We start from the raw sequence: 17,380 nt of genomic DNA, 5'->3' as shown, positions 1-17,380 counted from the left end.
AGCAGAACAAACTCTAGAATGGATAGAGCATGATCTGGGGACGAGTTGTGTGCAGAGAATATCAGCCGCTGAAAGAATTAGAGCTTTCCCTCTTATCTTTTTGCAGATTACAGTGGGTGATCTTTTGGCCGATATTCCTTTAAACCAAAGGCAACATATGTGGTTCCAGTATTATAGTGTTCCAGCTCATTTTTCGATTGCTGTTAGAGAGCATTTACACCAAATTTTTTCATGTGACGAGCAGGAAGGGCCGGGCCTAAATTATATCCTGCAAGATAGCCCGACTTAAACACTCGAAATTTATTTCGCTGGGATATGTGAAAACATTAAACTACGGTGCCCATGTAAATAGCCTCGATGAACTGTAGCTACGAATTAATAAAAAATGTCGACAAATTCGAAGCAATGAGGAGGTTTTAGACACACTTCGAAAATTCTTCAGTGAAAAATGTTCTGCTTGCTTGGAAATGGAAAGAGGGCACCTTAAACACCTTATGTAACTTTATTTCATGTTTTTGTTAGAAGCTTCTTTTGTTTGTTTATACATAATAAATAAGCAATAAATAATTGCAAATAAATGTTGCCAAAAAAAAATCTTCCATATCTCCGAAAACCGTTATTTTGCGGACCCATGTCTGCTAAGACTTTTTGGTTTATTTTGTTCCATACGGTTATCTCTTTGAATATTTTGCAGAGTTTTTTTAATACCCTGTGTAGATAATAGGATTATGAAACCGCTTAATGTCACGATATTATTTATCGCTTATTATACAATAAATGTGGCAAAGAGGTTATTGCCGCATGCAAGTGAAATTTGCAAACCTAGGCAGGAAAGCGAAGAGAAAGAGGACGATAATGACGTAAATAAATAGCTGTCACACGTATTATAGCCATTACATTATCAGCAACCATATTCACTTCGTGGAAGTCCTGAATAATTCAAATTGATGCGGTCACCGTGCCAGACTCAAAAAGAAAATGTGCGGAAAAATAGCATTACCGCACGCCATGGCCCTTCAAACTTATTAACTTTATTAAGTTGTTAAAAAAAGATTTCGATTTTCCTGCGCAAATTATCATTTAAACCTAAATTTGCTACAAATGATCGACTACAATATGTAATGTGAAGAGCGATACAGTATGATCACAAGTGAATATTGCAGATTCTTTATCAGAAAAAGGTTTTACTGAATCATCCATAATTTCGGTCAGAGGTGCGCAACACAGCAAAAAAGGAATATTTTGGCTGTCTCGTGATGTCCATGTGAAGCCGATCCAATGAGAAGAGCCGGAGGAGTCTGGCGCAAGAAATTCCACACATTTAAACATGCAAAAGTGTCGTTTCAATGGACTATCTCTATAGATCGCATATATCGTTCCATTAATTCATTTCTGTATAGTCGGGCATTGGAATCGTTCGCACAGGGAATTCGTAAGAACCTCACAAAGCCTACGAACGGGTTTGTGAAATTTTTATCTCGCAGAGCGAACTCTCGGTCGCAACATAAAATCTGGATATCTGCAAGTTGGAAAAATCTCGGAAATTTTAGTTTCAGGTCACATCGTGACTTCCTGGTTAGAGCTACCATAATGCATCCAACTCCATGAAAATATTTCGAGTTTTCTCCATCGATTATTTATCTGTCACGTTTACTGTAGAATATCTAGAAATCGCTTTAAATTCAAGTCGGAGAAAAAACTCGTAAATTTTATCATTTATTCGACCCAAAGAAATTCGAGAGAAAATCGAGACATCGGGTGGATCATTTTTATACACCCAAGGGACTCTGCAACTATTCGGGAATTGCCTTAGCAATTGAGAGGGCTATTGTTTGCTTGTCATCAGGTGACAGTTCGATTTTATTCGTGTATTTACTCGACTTAACATGTTGTCAGAGGAAAATGCGATCCGGAAGTGGAAAAAACATGGTAGATGCGGTAAATCGAAAGTTGTACGAGTTCTCTACAGCAATCCGGGGCGTTTGTGTCGTCTTTTGACGAGATAATTCGCATAATAAGTGCCCGGAGTGTCGAAACGAAGCAGAACGTTCGGACTTGATTTTGCAGTGTTTCGCGTGTATTAAACTGACAGAGCTAACTTCCAAGAATGAAAATAAGAGAAACTAAGTCTGAGAAACTGAAACTTCGAGACTTTAAAATCACGGCATGTTTGAGTCTGATTTGAGGCAGAATTCATCTAATCAAAATTCAGAGTGTGCGATCTTTCTTTGTACAACCTTCAAAGCACGCAATTCTACACGTCGAAAAGAAAATATTTTAACGCCCTGTATTTCAAAAACAGCCAACTTTTGAACTAAAGCGAGTTTGATGGGAACTTGGTATACCGACCTGAGGAATCGGCGGAGGAGTTTTGTGCCTTTTAAGAGACACCCGATATACAGCGTCATTCTTAACCTATACTATACATAAACTTGGGAAAATATAGCTGAGGAAAAATAATGATTAGTAGCGGAAAAAAAATGTATTAAATCATTTTCAGTTTCGTTGATTCCAATTTATTTTCAATAAAAATCAATTAACTTGAATTTATTACAACTAAAAATGCATTTAATTTATCATAATAACCGTTCGAAGCTATTTCTGTGATTCCCAAAAGACACTTGAGCTCGGCCAACCCATGAGTTCCCGCACACGCGGCCCCGACCCGGTTGTCGACCAATTGCCGCAGCAGCAGCATGTATGCGACTTCTCAACTCTTGTTCCGTGGTAAATTCGATAACACACAACAAGTTTTTTATATGACCCCAAAAATGAAAATCAAGCGGATTGAGGTCTGGCGATCGAGGAGGCCATCTAAATCTATCGTCGTTCGAGAAAAACGTGATTCAAATGTTATCGAACTTGTCGCACAAAATGTGGAGCGGCACCGTGGCGAAGAAGGCACATGTGCCTTGTAACGTTGAGATCAACTCCTTCAGGGACTTCCGATAAATTATCACGCAAAAATTCTAAATAAGCAGCATCAGTTAAATAATTTTCCAGAATGAACGGTCCAAAAAGCACTCCATTCACAACCATACCAGCTCATACATTTACGGAAAATAGTCGTTGAAAGTGTATTCGCCGAGTAACCTGCGAATTTTCCAATGGCCAATTAAAAAAATTACGCATAGTATTAACATAACTAAAATGTTCGTGGTAAAATCTGGGTTTAAAGCTAATGCAACAACCACTGGCAAAAGTCCACTCGAAGGGGAAAATCCCTTGGAAGTGAAGTTTGTACTCGCCGCCCGTGAACTGGGTAAAATCGGTAGTACCTTAACGTACACCAAACTCTGGATTGTGATATCTCAAAAGGGCGCTGCAATTGCCGTAGTGCTGATGCCAGAATGCTCGTCTGCGACATTTAAAATCTTTTCCTCGAGACTTACACTTTGTTGAGTTCTAATGGTTCCCTCATGTGGCCCGGGCCCGGGCCTCAAAGTACCAGTTTCCCTATCATACTGAACTACACGTAAAAATAATTCACGTCTCGGATGGTATCTTTGGGAGAACCCTCGAACATAAAGATTTGCAGCAACCACTGAATTGGGATGTGATTCGCCGTATGCCAGTACGATGCCCATAAGCTCTTCTTTTGGGAAATTATGAAGAATATGACCATAATTGCAAACGGAGTTCTGCTAAAAATACCAAACATATCCACCAAACTTGTTTACTTCTTAGTTTTTATCAACAAAAAGATCTCACCTGATTAATTTTTTGCTTCAGATCATCTGTGTATCGAAAATCACTGAAATAACTTCGGAAAGTTCCCATGATTAATTAAATGCATTTTTAAGTTCATGAAATTCAGGTTGTTTTATTTTTGTTTGAAATAAATTGATGCTTCCGAAACTAAAACTGCTTTACCACATTTTTTTCCACTAAAAATCATTATTTATCCTCCGCTGTAATTTCCCAAGTCCGTGCATATAGTTTAAGAATGGCCCTGTGAAAACAGGATTACTCATTAATGATCGAGTATTTAATATTAATCTTCTTACATAGGTTTTTGCGTCACTGGCTATTTATTATTTAAATGAATGCACTCAGTTTTACAAGAGTTAATAAACCGAATTAAAAAGTTTTAATAAAGCTGAAAATTCGTATGAAAACGGCTTCTCCCAATGGAGCACTTAATTATGTCGGGGCAGGTATCAGCTAAATAGACTCCTTTCTACATCAATAGCTTTAGTGTAAGGCTAATTTCAATTAAAACTTTTGCCCAGCTGCAAAGTGCAGTTAGAGCAGAACAAAAATATGGAAATATTGACCTGAGCTTAAATTAGTTTCACTACAGTCGAACTTGCTTTGAAGCTCCCCATTTTACTGAAAACTTTATCCCACGTAGGCTGACAAATCGCACTTTCACACGAAGAGTCTCTGCATAAAGAGTGCACCCAAACATAATAAATTCGAATAAGGTTATTGATACAGAATTTTCGAGTGGCAGGCAGCATTATTTGCCCTTCTTGCAGACGCTCCTCCATTTTTCATACACGTCGACTCTCTTGGATATATTCTGGATATATTCAAAGGTTGACACACATGGCGAAGTTCGCAAATCAGCTTTTTCGATAGTAACTGGCAGGGCTCTATCGATCATCTTCCACTTTAGAGGGCTGTCTATTTGGGAGGTACGACGTATGATTTACCGTTTCACATCGGGAACAGGGTAATGGGATCTGATTCAACAGTTTCTCCGACCCAAAGAATATATATGTATCAAAGGAAAGTGTGAAATAAATTGGTACTAGGAAGAAGTATTGATCAGAGGTATTTTTGGTTCGCTGACGTAAACTTAAGAAAAACGTTATTTTTCTCAGTCGACCGGCGAAAAGAGTAATTATTCTCAGACACGAGGTGGAAAACTCAAAGATTAATTGCTTATTGGTGTGGGGTGACGTGGCAAATGGAAAGCACTCAGCCGCAAGATTAAATCTTATTTTAACTTTACACCTTGCCTATCAAAAGGATTACCAGGGAATCATTTATCGCCCTGTTATCAAGCGATTGAGGAACTAATTTACCGGATTGACGCTGAGGTAGCACAGATAAAGCTCATTAACATGGGCAAGGAGTCAATTACCTAGAAGTACCAATAGCGCAACTCGGTTTCGACAACTAATCATATACAAGGTGTTCCATATTCCATTGTCATCATGGGGATCTCGGAAAACGAAGGAGGTACAGAGCCGGTTAAATGGAAGAAAGGTCGCGTCTTTATGAAAGGAGTATTTCGCCTTTTTAATTATTTTTTTTTATTTTTATTACTTCCGGAACTATCCGCAAAACACTGATTATTGCCATTTTCTTAGTATTCAGAAAAATATCCAGAAATTCCAGAAAATGGAGAACGTTTTGTTACGAACCTCTCCCCCCCCCCCCTGCTGCAACATGAAAATAGTTTTTCGAAAATATGACGTTTCTGTTTTTAGTAACGTCATCAATTGTGTTTCAAATAGAGATCTGACGGTTTTTATAAGAATTCGACTAATGATTGATAATTGGAAAACGACCATGTGGTACACTTGCTAATTTGCTGCGCCAAGATCGAAAATAGAAAAATATGATTTGTATTTATTTTCGTTGTGTTGGTGCTCATTTCAGAAACGAATAAAAAATTTTGAAAAATATCTTATCAGTTCTTTTCGTATTTAATCAATAGTATCATTAGCGTTTATCGAATTAATTTGGAAATACTCTTTGAATGTATGAACAACCAGGATGTTTAAAATATATTTTCAAAATCCTGCCAAAGTATATTTTCGAACTAAATGTAGCGAATCGGCAAGTGTAACAGATAGTTGTCTTTCTATTATGAATGACGACCGAATTCGTAAAAAATGATCAGGTCCCTATTTGAAAAAAATTTATGAAGGCATTGAAACACCGAAACGTCGCGTCTCTGCAAAACTAGTTTCATGTTGCAGTGAGAGTAAAATTACTTTAAGGAAGTCGTATTTATTTTCATTTTTCTATGTAATTTATGGCAAAAAAAGGAAATAGAACTTATCGTTTTTTTCCGGATACCTCCGAAAGTAATAGAATTTTTTTTAATTAAAAACGCAAAGCACTGTTCACATAAAGACCCAACTTTGCCTCTATTTAACCGATACTGCATCTCCGACGGTTTCCAAGATCCCCATGTTGAGAGTTGAATATGGGATACGCTGTACTCATTGTTTATGATTAAAACTAGAATACAAAAGGTAAAAACAAGCTTAAAGCTTATGCAATATCATATAGATTTTCTAGACGTTCTGCTCGTTCCCAAATTACATTATTATTATACACGAAGTTTTATCTTCCCCTCGTTTCCTCTAAATTTAATTTTTGCTGTTTTCTAACGGGTGATTGCTAAATATCACCCTTTATATCTCGAATAAAATTTTTCTCTTATACAATAAATCATTCTCACGGAAATTATACAAGTATCATATGTAAATCTTACCTTTTTCTTAACGGGCTTAAATATAATTTGTATTTCAGTTTTGTTCTCTAATAGTTTTATCTCACTCTTACCTACTATATTATTTCTGTTATACTATCATAGGCTTTGGACTGTTCCAGAATCTATCCTGGTTTTCTAATAACTAAAATTGTATGTTATTTTCATAGATGTATTTCCATCACTAATATTCTTTAGGTTCATTCAGACTTCTTACTTAGGTATGAAAAATTACTATTCTAGATGTGCAATTTCGCTCTAAATGGTGCTAGTACCATGTGCCAGATTTTCACTCAGCAATAGTCCTTGAATTTCCTTATTAAATTTTTTGAACAAGATTTTAGTTAAGATCTCCGAAATTATACAAATATTACACTTGAATGTGTTTCCTCTTCCTTCCTTTCTATTTACTTAGACCCCCTGATCAAACACCATTTCTTTCTGTTGTTCAAGTACCCTTACATACTTTATCGAGTAGTATTCTTGTCTGAGCTCTATTAAAGTTTGCAATTGAGCCATCAAACTTATACTATAATATTATTCTATCAAAGACTCCTTATCTTCCCGTTTTTCCAATATATCTGGATAGCATTTCGAGTATCACTCCTGGAGGGGTAATTGCCTCCAAAATTACGTCAGCATCATCCGTTAATTGTTTAATTAAATTTAACATACTATTATCGTACAGACGGGTTTTTCACGTGCTTATATCCTATTTATATAGCTTATCAGGCGATTACAAGGTGTTGCTGCAATTTGCAATTATCTTCGAAACTATACAATGACCATGAATGAAATTTTCTTGTCACACGGCACATATTCTTCATTCAGGCTTCCGGTGCACTCTTTTAAACGCTAATTGTAGATGTGCAATTCGCTCTGCAGCTAGGCTATAATCATACACGATGAATGAATAGTTAATAGTGTATCACCAAGACTCCTAAATTCGAAAATGGGTACTCGATATTTCACCAAAATGTGAGAATAGCCGCAGAAATACTCGATTTTACACTTGAAGGAAAAAAATAATGGAATATATTACATTATTTTTCAACACAGTATCATTTCAAATTGACACACTTTTCTCAACAATGTTCCATGGCTTATAGGCCATGTTTTCATTAAAAAGCTTAGAATGTTTCAAAATAGGTATCGACTTCGGGTTCTACTTGTCCATTATTGACAAATACCTTTGCACTGAGCCAGTTTTTCAAGTTTGGAAGTAGAAAATAATCTGAGGGAACTAAATCTGGCGAATAGGGTGGGTGAGGAAAAGTTTAAAAGCTAGTTGATTGGTTTTGGCCATCGCGATGACGGAAGTGTGGACTGATGCGTTGTTTTGATGAATCAAGACTTTTTTTTCGTTAAATGAGGTGATTTTTTCCTAATTTCTACGCTCAAATGCTACAATTAATTTTTATAATATTTTCCATTTATTGATTTTTCTTCAGACATAGCCACTAGATATTATTTCGCGTTCATCCTAAAAAATTGAACCGTTCCAGCAGATGGAACAGTTTTCGCCTCTTTTTAGAGACGATTCTCCACTTTGAGCCCATTGTTTTGACTGCTCTTTCGTCTCAGGTGTGAAATGATGGATCCATGTTTCAGCCATGGTTATGAATCGACGCAAAAACTCGGCTTTATTGCTGCGAAACTTTGCCAAAGACTCCCTTGAAACATCGTCACAGCGCTGTTTTTGTCCAATTGTAAGTAATAGCGGCACCCATCTTGCGCACAGCTTTATAATATCTAATTGTCCTATCATAACGCGTTGTCCAGTTCTTTTTGAAATTCCTATCCTCCGCTACAGTTTTCTGGTAGTTTCTAGTTCAGTTTTCATCACAATTTGCGAAGTTGTCAGGTCTGGAGTGTCGTTGGTTCATCTTGGCAGCTGATGCGACCGGGTTGAAACTCTGTCACCCAATATTTTACAGTTATTATCGAAGGACCAAATTCCCCCTAAAGTAAAATCTAACATCACTTTGATGTTAGATTGACTAAGACATTTCAAATGAAAATATTGAATTATGAGTTGATGATCAGTTTTTTTAATGTTCACAGAATCTCTAAAAGCGTTTACTAAAAACGGCCCAAAACAAAAAAAAATCAACGTAGCACCCTCAAATATTAGACAAAAACTTTTTAAGATCAAGTCCTTGTAACATAACAAATTTGTAACAAAAAAATCGTCATCTATGTGTCTGGTTAGACAATTCTAGGACTATCTTCGTTTATTAAAAATTAGGATCTACTAGTAGAAGTTTAATGAAAATGAAAATTTTTTACACCTTGTGCCTCCTGAATGATGTGAAATTTCAAAGTTTTTTCTCTAGCAATCGATGTGCTTTAGTCCCCTACCTCAAATTCCCCTGGCTCTATTCTTCCTTGATTCGACTGCTGCGGAGTGAGGCAACTTTAAATTGGGATGTGGGCGTTTATTCGATTCGTGTACGAACTTGAAATTGAAAAAAAAAATTAAATCCATTAAATTTTTATTAATCTTCTGGATTCTAGGAATTTTCTTTGACAATTCATAACTAATATTGAACCGGACCACGAGAAATTTTTGTTTAAATCCTGATACTGCTTACGAGGGACTGTACATTCCTAGCGACGTGAATCAAATTGGAAATTAATTAACAAATATCCCTTTTCAGGTCGCCTGGCTCAGAGTGGATACGCAAACAATCCTGACGATCCACAGTCACGTAATCACGAAAAACCATCGAATCGCTGTCAACCACGTGGAACAAAAAACGTGGTATTTGCATATTCGGGATGTCCAGGAATCGGACAAGGGCTGGTACATGTGTCAAATTAACACCGATCCCATGAAAAGCCAAGTCGGATACATGAACGTTGTGGGTAAGTAGAATGGACACGGCAAACGTCCCAATTATGATTTTTATATTATTTTCAAAAGCCAAGACACTCCACTCAGTATCATCAACTAATCTGAAATTCTTGCCCCATTGAAATCGAAATCATGAAAAAGAAACACTTTAGTCGATTCGCCTTCAAGTTTCAACCTAATTTGAGGTGTGCCATCAAACAATGAAAGCGGGCTTCTGCATTTGCATATCGCATTTATGCTCCTTTGAAGTACGTTAAGCATGCAGTCAGAAACTCAAACTGACGAACAACCTCAAAGGAATTCAGTGTCGAGTTGACAACACCCTAATTCAGTGCATGTTCCCAATGCCAGGTCAAATTGGAAATTTATTAGTGGTTTTGCCAATTCAGGGGTTATCTTTATTGACTGAATTGCGTCTTTGGAGCCCTTCTGTGGAATGTCCTTCTGAATCTGCAATTTGATATTTACTTAAGATTGCTTGAAGAATGTGGAGCACTCTTATTTTGATTTTCTTTGACGTGGAAATATGTAAAGTTAACTAAAATTCAGAGCAACGCTAGTTAGGAATTTCAAAGTTTGCAATTCCAAACGTGCGATATTAAATATCGAATACTTGGTAATTAATACCGAAAGTTTTGATGGCAGGAGCAGCCTGTGTATCTCCTCATGTGGCCGTTCCCTTAAAGGGCTGATATATTTCAGTAATATGAAAAAGGAAAGATTTATGATGGAGGGCTGAAAATAATGGGGCGATGAATAGCGGAGATGACTTCATTTAATTCAAACAATATTTTCGATGATGTATCAGATTTAAGTGAAATGCCAGAAATGGAATAGAGGAGAAGAAAAAGCAAAGGAAACTTTATTCGGTAAAAGGGTAACCGAACGTCAACTGAAATATATCATACTATTGATTTTACCATTAGGTAAAGAAGTCTAATAGAAGAAGTCCCGAAAGGGGGTTTTAATGGAACTTTACAATCAACATCAAAAAATGTACTTCACATACGAATTTACAGAAAAAAGATACACATTCTACATAAATATGCATTTCCCTAATCTATTCTTTTTTATATCCTATATTATTTGAACAACCATAAAAAAAAAGTCCAAAGGTTTTAAGTCTGTAGATCTCGGTGGATACTAAATTTTTCCTCATCTCCGAATCCTCTGGCCCGGATAATAATTGTTCGGAAACTGCTTTACTAGAGCTAGATAGCACAGTGCATCTTGTTGGAAGCTAACACCGTTTGCGTGGTGGTTTTCTGTTATTTCCATAATAAATGGTTCTCTTGTATTTACCAACATGGTCAACTACAATTCGCCCGTTTAATTTCCAGGAATGAAATAAATTCTGCAATATTATCCCCTAATATGCCAGCCCATAGTTTCTAAGGATATTGCGAACGGACCACCTGCTTAAACAAACTTCTAATACCGTGATAATACCGTGTAAATATTCACAACACTGGACAACACCGTGTAAATAGAACGAATATTCATTTGGAAAATAAATATTATTATCTAGCTGATTTCGATTAGTAATTAAGCGTTGGCTAATTTATTCATCAAACTTGATCCTCCTATCAACAGTTTTATCTTAGAAGCATTCATTTTATGAGTTTTAAGAGTGCTTCGGAATTTTCTGAGCAGTTCTTATCATTTCTGAGATTATTCGAGTGCGGAGTTCTCATACGCGAACTTTAAGAATGAACTAATTGCTGTGTAGGCCTCATGCAAATTATTGAGCCAGAAAAGAGACTTCTGTGTTAGCACCTAACATGATAATTTACCTGTGGTGGCTATACGATCTCCAAAATCCGTACATTACCCATTCTCCCTGTGCTGTTTACTACAATTCGTACACACTTCTACGATCAAAAACCGACAATAGCTTCATTGATATTCAGCTGTTCCTGTTTCAGTACCTCCAGACATATTGGATTACCCTACCAGCGCGGACATGGTCATCGACGAGAACTCTGATGTGTCCATGCGTTGTGCTGCTACTGGTTCTCCAGAACCCACGGTGACTTGGAAAAGGGAAGATGGAGTGTTGATTAAATTAGCTAATGGATCAACAGGCAAGTGTATCCAGGTCAATGCATCCTAAAAATTATAAAACTCTCTGTTGTAAAAGTGAATAGAAATTCTTGCTTGCACTGTAAAACCTTCCAACCGTATAATTTATAGGGCCTATAAAATATTTGCGCACTTTAATGGACCATTTCAAAACCGTTTTCACAGCTTTACGAAGTACAAACGGATTCCAAAATTACGTCGAAAAGGTGCTGTTTTCTCATAACGACTGGACCTAGACACTGAGTGAAGCTGTAAAAAGTTGAATATAAATTTTAGTTCTATCGCCGGTACATACTCGAAATGTGTTCAATTTAATTTCTGACGTTATGCACCAACAAACACAACAGTTTATTATTGAAATGGGGCCAAAGTTGGTCCCACAATCGCGCATTTATTCTCTTTTCTTTTAATGGAATTGGACAGTTCATGGAAAGGGTCGCCGGATAAAAACATTTTGCTTTTCAGCTCTTTTTGTTGGTAATTTACTTTATGTTATAGCTCAACCATATTTTTGAGGAGGAAATATTACAATATTAAAAAAAATGGATTTATGTTTAGTGCCAAATATTACGGGGGAGACACTAAATCTCACTAAAGTTGACCGGGAGCACATGGCTATCTACCTCTGTATAGCATCAAACGGAATTCCTCCTTCAGTTAGTAAGAGGATATCACTTCTAGTTCAGTGTAAGTATCGGTAAAATGAGTTTGTGTTGTGCTATAGGTAAAAACAGGCAGAATGCAGAATGTCTAATGTGCTGTGAGCTAGTCACTATTTTTGGATAACTTCAATTGTACTCGACCTTTCAGGATTTGTGATTAAAACTTCTGTGTAAAAATTAGAAAAAAATGTCAAATTTTGCTTTTCATTCAACATTCAAAGTTTCAGCATAAGGTAAAAGGATCTCAACTGGAATAATATTCGGTTTTTAAAAATACAGCGGTAACGAGAGAAAAACCTTGGAATTGTTTGAATGTGTGAAATTGGAAAGCACTTTTTGTTCTGACATTGTCCATGATACTAAAATAATAACGATTTTCGACTAAAATTATTTTCTAGAAACTAAGAAAAAATGACAAGTTTTTAATTTCACAATCACTTAGTCTGTACGCAAAAGTACAAAGGAGAAAACAATATAAAAAAAAGTTATTTGTAAATTTCAAAGTTCTTCAACTACTTGTTAACAATCTCAATCACACTAAAATTTTTTAGATTTATGCCTCAGCGTATTCTCGAGATGTGGAGAAAAATTCGCAAGTTTTAATTTACAATATCACATAATACCTGGGCAATGGCAAGAAGAAGCAAATGTTAAAGATATGTGAATTTTAAGGCTCTCTAGCTACTTGTCAACAACCTCAATCACACTCAAATGTCCAAGCCCTGTCCGTCGGCACTTTCATTATTTAAGTTCCTGGCAAGAAAAACGTGGTTTCAAAGAAAGAAAATTTTATGAGAAATATTTTCATGTTACCATGACCCGTTATTAACTTTCGACAAACTCAAAGGCTCTCAGAAAAATTTTCCGCATTATGATCAACATTTTTATATTGGGCATTGAATGCAAAGAATTCTGCTCTATGGAAACTATCCCAATTAACTTTTTAACGAAGGCCTGTTTTGAACTACTGCTTAGCTTGGGGGTGGGGAGGGGGCGTGGAAAACTCGAGAAAAATTTAAATGAAAAGCCAATTAGTTTCTTTTATTACACTTGTATTATATTTTCCTCAGCGAGGAACCTATAATATTATTCAGTTTTGCTAGCACGAGCGAGGAAACCTTGAAATATATCTTTTCAGGTGAAAAAAACGTAAAAATAAATTAATTGGAATCCTACGTGAAATTGGTTGGAGTAATGAAATAAGGAACCAGTCGATTGCTTTTTTCATTCGATTATAGACTTGTCAGTTATCTCATTAGTTTCCCATTTTTCGTGAAGAACAAAATGCATTTCCAGCTTAAACAAGCTTTTGTATGTTTTAAATGTTTTTAAGAAACCCCCATAATTAACAGTATTTATGTAAATCTCATAGGACAATGAAACAAAATGAAATTTGCTGGAGGCCCAAGTGATACCTAATACTATACAAAACGAATTTTCCAGTTCCTCCTTCAGTTTGGATCCAGTTTCAGCTAATAGGGGCGTATCAAGGGCAAAAAGTAACGTTGGAGTGTCACTGTCAGGCTTTCCCTAAGTCGATTAACTACTGGGCACGAGACAATGGAGAAATTATTCCTCACAGTAAGTAATTGTCAAGAACTAGTTTTCCAGAAGACGAATTGAAAATTTAATTTTGGCTAATTTGTGTGTCATCGCAATAAGGCGACTTATAAATTATTTGATACATAAACCAAAGATCTGGTTTTTAAATTGAGACATTAAGAGCATGTTGTTAACATTTTTTCTCAGTCAGTGATTTCAGCTTATTGAAACCATCCATAATTCCAGGCACAAAATTCGTTCCCGAAATCATCGGAGACAACTACAAAGTCCACATGAAGTTAACTATTAACTACCTCGACGAGCACGACTTCGGAATTTACAAATGCATATCCAAGAACTCTTTAGGAGACATGGAGGGATCAATCAACGTCTACAGTATATTTTACAAGTTTCACAATAGTACGACTAATAATCGCTGTTCTCTTTCCAGAAATCCCCCATCCCAATTTGGCCGTACCAACAATCAAAGACAAGAGTAAGTAGGAAACTTTCTGTGCACTCTAAGCTTAATCTTTGTTAACAGAAATGAAATATGTGAAACCTTAATTTCTTTCAGGTGCTGCTCATGATAAAGTGGACGAGCTGAGTTATCGGTCCGAAAATAATGAAAAAGGTATAGCAGTAGCAAACTGTAATAGCCCAGGACTTCATATAGGGCGTTATTGTTACAGATAAAGTGGGGAAACTTTTAAAGGAGACTCCGTCGAGTAGCGCCAGCAATCACTTCCGAGAGATTGGCTCCTGGAAACTTATTGGCATGGTTTTGTGCCGAACATTCCTGGATCAGTCTAGAATTTTTGTTATTTGAAATTGGGATTTCTCCGTAGGTGGATAATTTCGTTATAACATTAAGGTCATATCAGGTTTGTGATTGTCAAGCTATGGACATTGATTTCGCCTAGCTCATAACTTTTGACAATATGACACGCACTTTTTTAATGATTGAGGAGCACGTTTAATTTTGTCATAGGAGAAGCACCCAGATTGCAATATATCAGAGAAATGAAGTAACATATCTAACTTAAAAGCGTGTTTCCTGTCTGCCAACTTACTTCGTTAATATTTATTTAATAAATGATTAAACACACTAAAGGAAACCAAGATTGTGTCTATGTGGAGACTTTAGCGGAAAAGTAGATGAAGGACGTTTATATTTGAAACCTAAATATAAGGACATTTTCTTGGCTCATTATAGATATTAATTGATTGTCATTTTTAAAAATGTGAAATATAATTTAATGGCAATAAGAACATGACACTTTAACCTAAGTTGGGTAATACTACCTATGAGCAAACGTATGCAATAAAGTGATTCAAAGATATATTATGATCGTTTTCATAATTTCCCCACCTAATGAATCAAACCTTTTTCGTATATTCTTTCTACAAAAATTTCACTGATTAAATATGTCCTACGTGAAGGTTTTTTTAGTAGCAGCAGCAGTACATGTGCAATTCCAATTCAAGAACCTAAGAAACGTAGAATCTAGAGTACTGAAGTAAGGAATGGAATAATATAAAAACATATTCAGATATCAATCTACTATCTCTAGATTATTTGCATAACTACTGAATGATGCATGAAACTGGCAATAACTTGCAATACTTCGCCTGGACAAAACATGTTTATCTGTAAATTGTCCGATTTGGTCGTAAACGGATACCACGTCTTTCCGAAAAGTCCGTGTCAGCGTATAATTTAGTACCTTTTTCATTCCGGATATCTTACTCATATCTCGGGTATCTCTGATAGGTGGTTCACTCTTTATAAACTTTTTGTCTTTCGATCAATTCAAACAACTTAAATCAGATATTTGGCATACAGCTGCATTAAATGAATAACCGAACGATTTTGTAATGTTTTTATTTAAGTGGACGTGACGATGCAAGGATTTAGATTATATGTTCTATATATGTTAAGCTTTCGACTTTACGCCCTTACGCACAAGTGCAATGAGTGAACAATAAAGTTACTAAATAAAAGTTTGCGAGCAAATGTGCATTGCGGCCATACGATTGGTGGCAGTTAATCATTACAGATAGATAAAAAAATAAAATTGAGCATAAATGGTCATAAAATAAATCAAATAATTTAAAAAATATAGTAACAAATGATTGTTAGCTTTTCAATATGAAATAAAGTCAAAGTATCGAATAAATAGATTAAAAACGTACTTATTTGTGCACAGAGTGGTTGTAAAAATACTTTCTACAGGTGTGTAAATACGCCTTCAACAAACCTACTCAAGTATACTTTTCCTTACAGGCAAGCAAACTTACATACTTGCAAAAGCAAATGATTTTACTGTCAATGTGTCTATCAACGAGTAATTTTTTTTATTTATAATTTTTTAATGTTCGTACTGAATATTAATTGGTCTAGTTACCTTTATGTGACGATCGAAGAGTTCTACAAATAATTATCAACCCATAATAGATCGCCTAGGAAGAGACATTGCTATCAATAAAAGAACTGCAAACAACTATAGTTGAGAAGATGATTTTCTCTCTGGTTGTGATGAAATTTTAGGCATATACTTAAGTCATACTATACAGAAAAAGGTCTCAAAACCTCTTCACATCAAGGATCAAGGATCAATGACACCTTAAAAACAAGATTTTCCAAACTATACATATATGTAGATAAACTGCTTGGAATGACTGGTTCGTGAGGATATGAAATCCAAAAAATAAATTCCAGAAGAAAATGAAATCTCACTAATCCTTGCTTGCTTAGCTACATAATGATACTTATATTTTAGCTAACATGTTCAGCCAATCCGACAATTTTTAGCGTAATACATAATAATGATGATAATGCTTGAATAATAGATATTTGTATATTTACAATCACTACTGTCCATATTCAGATTCTAGCCTGTCCTCATGTGTGTTTATGTTATTTCGCTTTATTTACTGGATAATAAATAGCTTTTTTCATGAACGTAATAAATTTATACAAAACTGCGGAAACATTTTCAAATTGACTACAGCCAGCATGAAAAATAAACAACGCTCTTATCAAAGCTTCTCGTCGCTGCATGTGCACTATACTTATTGTCAATGTAATCGTTCTGTAGAACCTTAGTATCCGTGCTTCGTAGCTTGTCGTTTTGAAATTTAATCTAAAATTAATAAAATTTGAAACTGTTCGAAATTCCAATTGTTATGTTCCACCTTTTACACTTATTTTATACGAAGTGGCGGGAATTAACAAAGAAAGGCAAAATTTAGACCAGCTACATTCCGCGTGGACATGCAACTGTGTCTAACTACGTGTTTGAAAGCAAAATACATAATTTGAATTCGCAACGTGACCGAAAGAAAGTCGTCGAACATACTTTGAGAGTTTAGTCGGTGTTCCGGAAACTAACACTAACTCGGTCAACTAAGACCCGAAGAGCGCCATGCGGAATATTTTAAGGGTAAATTGGCACAGTTGTCGATAAACCAGGAATATTATTGGCCAATAAAGGCAAATGTCGTAACGTGCCACAGGGAAAATTAACGTGGTATTGCACACGATGCAGGTGAGTCGAAAAATCAATGGAAAAGTGCATTACTCCAAGGTTCGAGGTAAATGGACTAATTTCATTACCAACAAAACGGTTTCTAGATCGAATGGCCCCCGATAATGTTTCAGGACAGAATGGTGACTGAAAATTTTCGCGTTATTGGGATACTCTTGACCTTCATCGCTCTAATACTTCTTTCTTGGAAAGTTTTTAAGAAAAAACACTAAGTTTTTCTTAATTCTTTATA

The 17,380-nt window shown here is 35.8% G+C and overlaps 1 protein-coding gene across 2 annotated transcripts in view; it reads left to right on the top strand.

Moving 5' to 3' along the window:
• The window catches only part of LOC136340502 (neurotrimin-like), a 35,262-nt gene extending 20,329 nt beyond the window's left edge, over nt 1–14,933 (top strand). Inside the window, exons 3-10 of one of the 2 annotated variants that reach the window (XM_066284652.1) lie at nt 9,115–9,322; nt 11,237–11,395; nt 11,952–12,080; nt 13,499–13,636; nt 13,844–13,993; nt 14,049–14,093; nt 14,175–14,231; nt 14,290–14,933. In XM_066284652.1, coding sequence (XP_066140749.1) covers nt 9,115–9,322; nt 11,237–11,395; nt 11,952–12,080; nt 13,499–13,636; nt 13,844–13,993; nt 14,049–14,093; nt 14,175–14,231; nt 14,290–14,426 — 1,023 coding nt within the window. In that variant the 3' untranslated portion in view covers nt 14,427–14,933. Of the gene's footprint in view, nt 1–9,114; nt 9,323–11,221; nt 11,396–11,951; nt 12,081–13,498; nt 13,637–13,843; nt 13,994–14,048; nt 14,094–14,174; nt 14,232–14,289 lie in introns of both variants that reach the window. The other variant, XM_066284651.1, reaches the window with a different exon arrangement.
• Nucleotides 14,934–17,380: the final 2,447 nt, after the last annotated feature.

Source organism: Euwallacea fornicatus, chromosome 8 (assembly GCF_040115645.1).
Source record: "Euwallacea fornicatus isolate EFF26 chromosome 8, ASM4011564v1, whole genome shotgun sequence".
Lineage (NCBI taxonomy): Eukaryota > Metazoa > Arthropoda > Insecta > Coleoptera > Curculionidae > Euwallacea > Euwallacea fornicatus.
The sequence above is the reverse complement of the archived record's forward strand: the minus strand, read 5'-3'. Positions and strand labels throughout refer to the sequence as shown.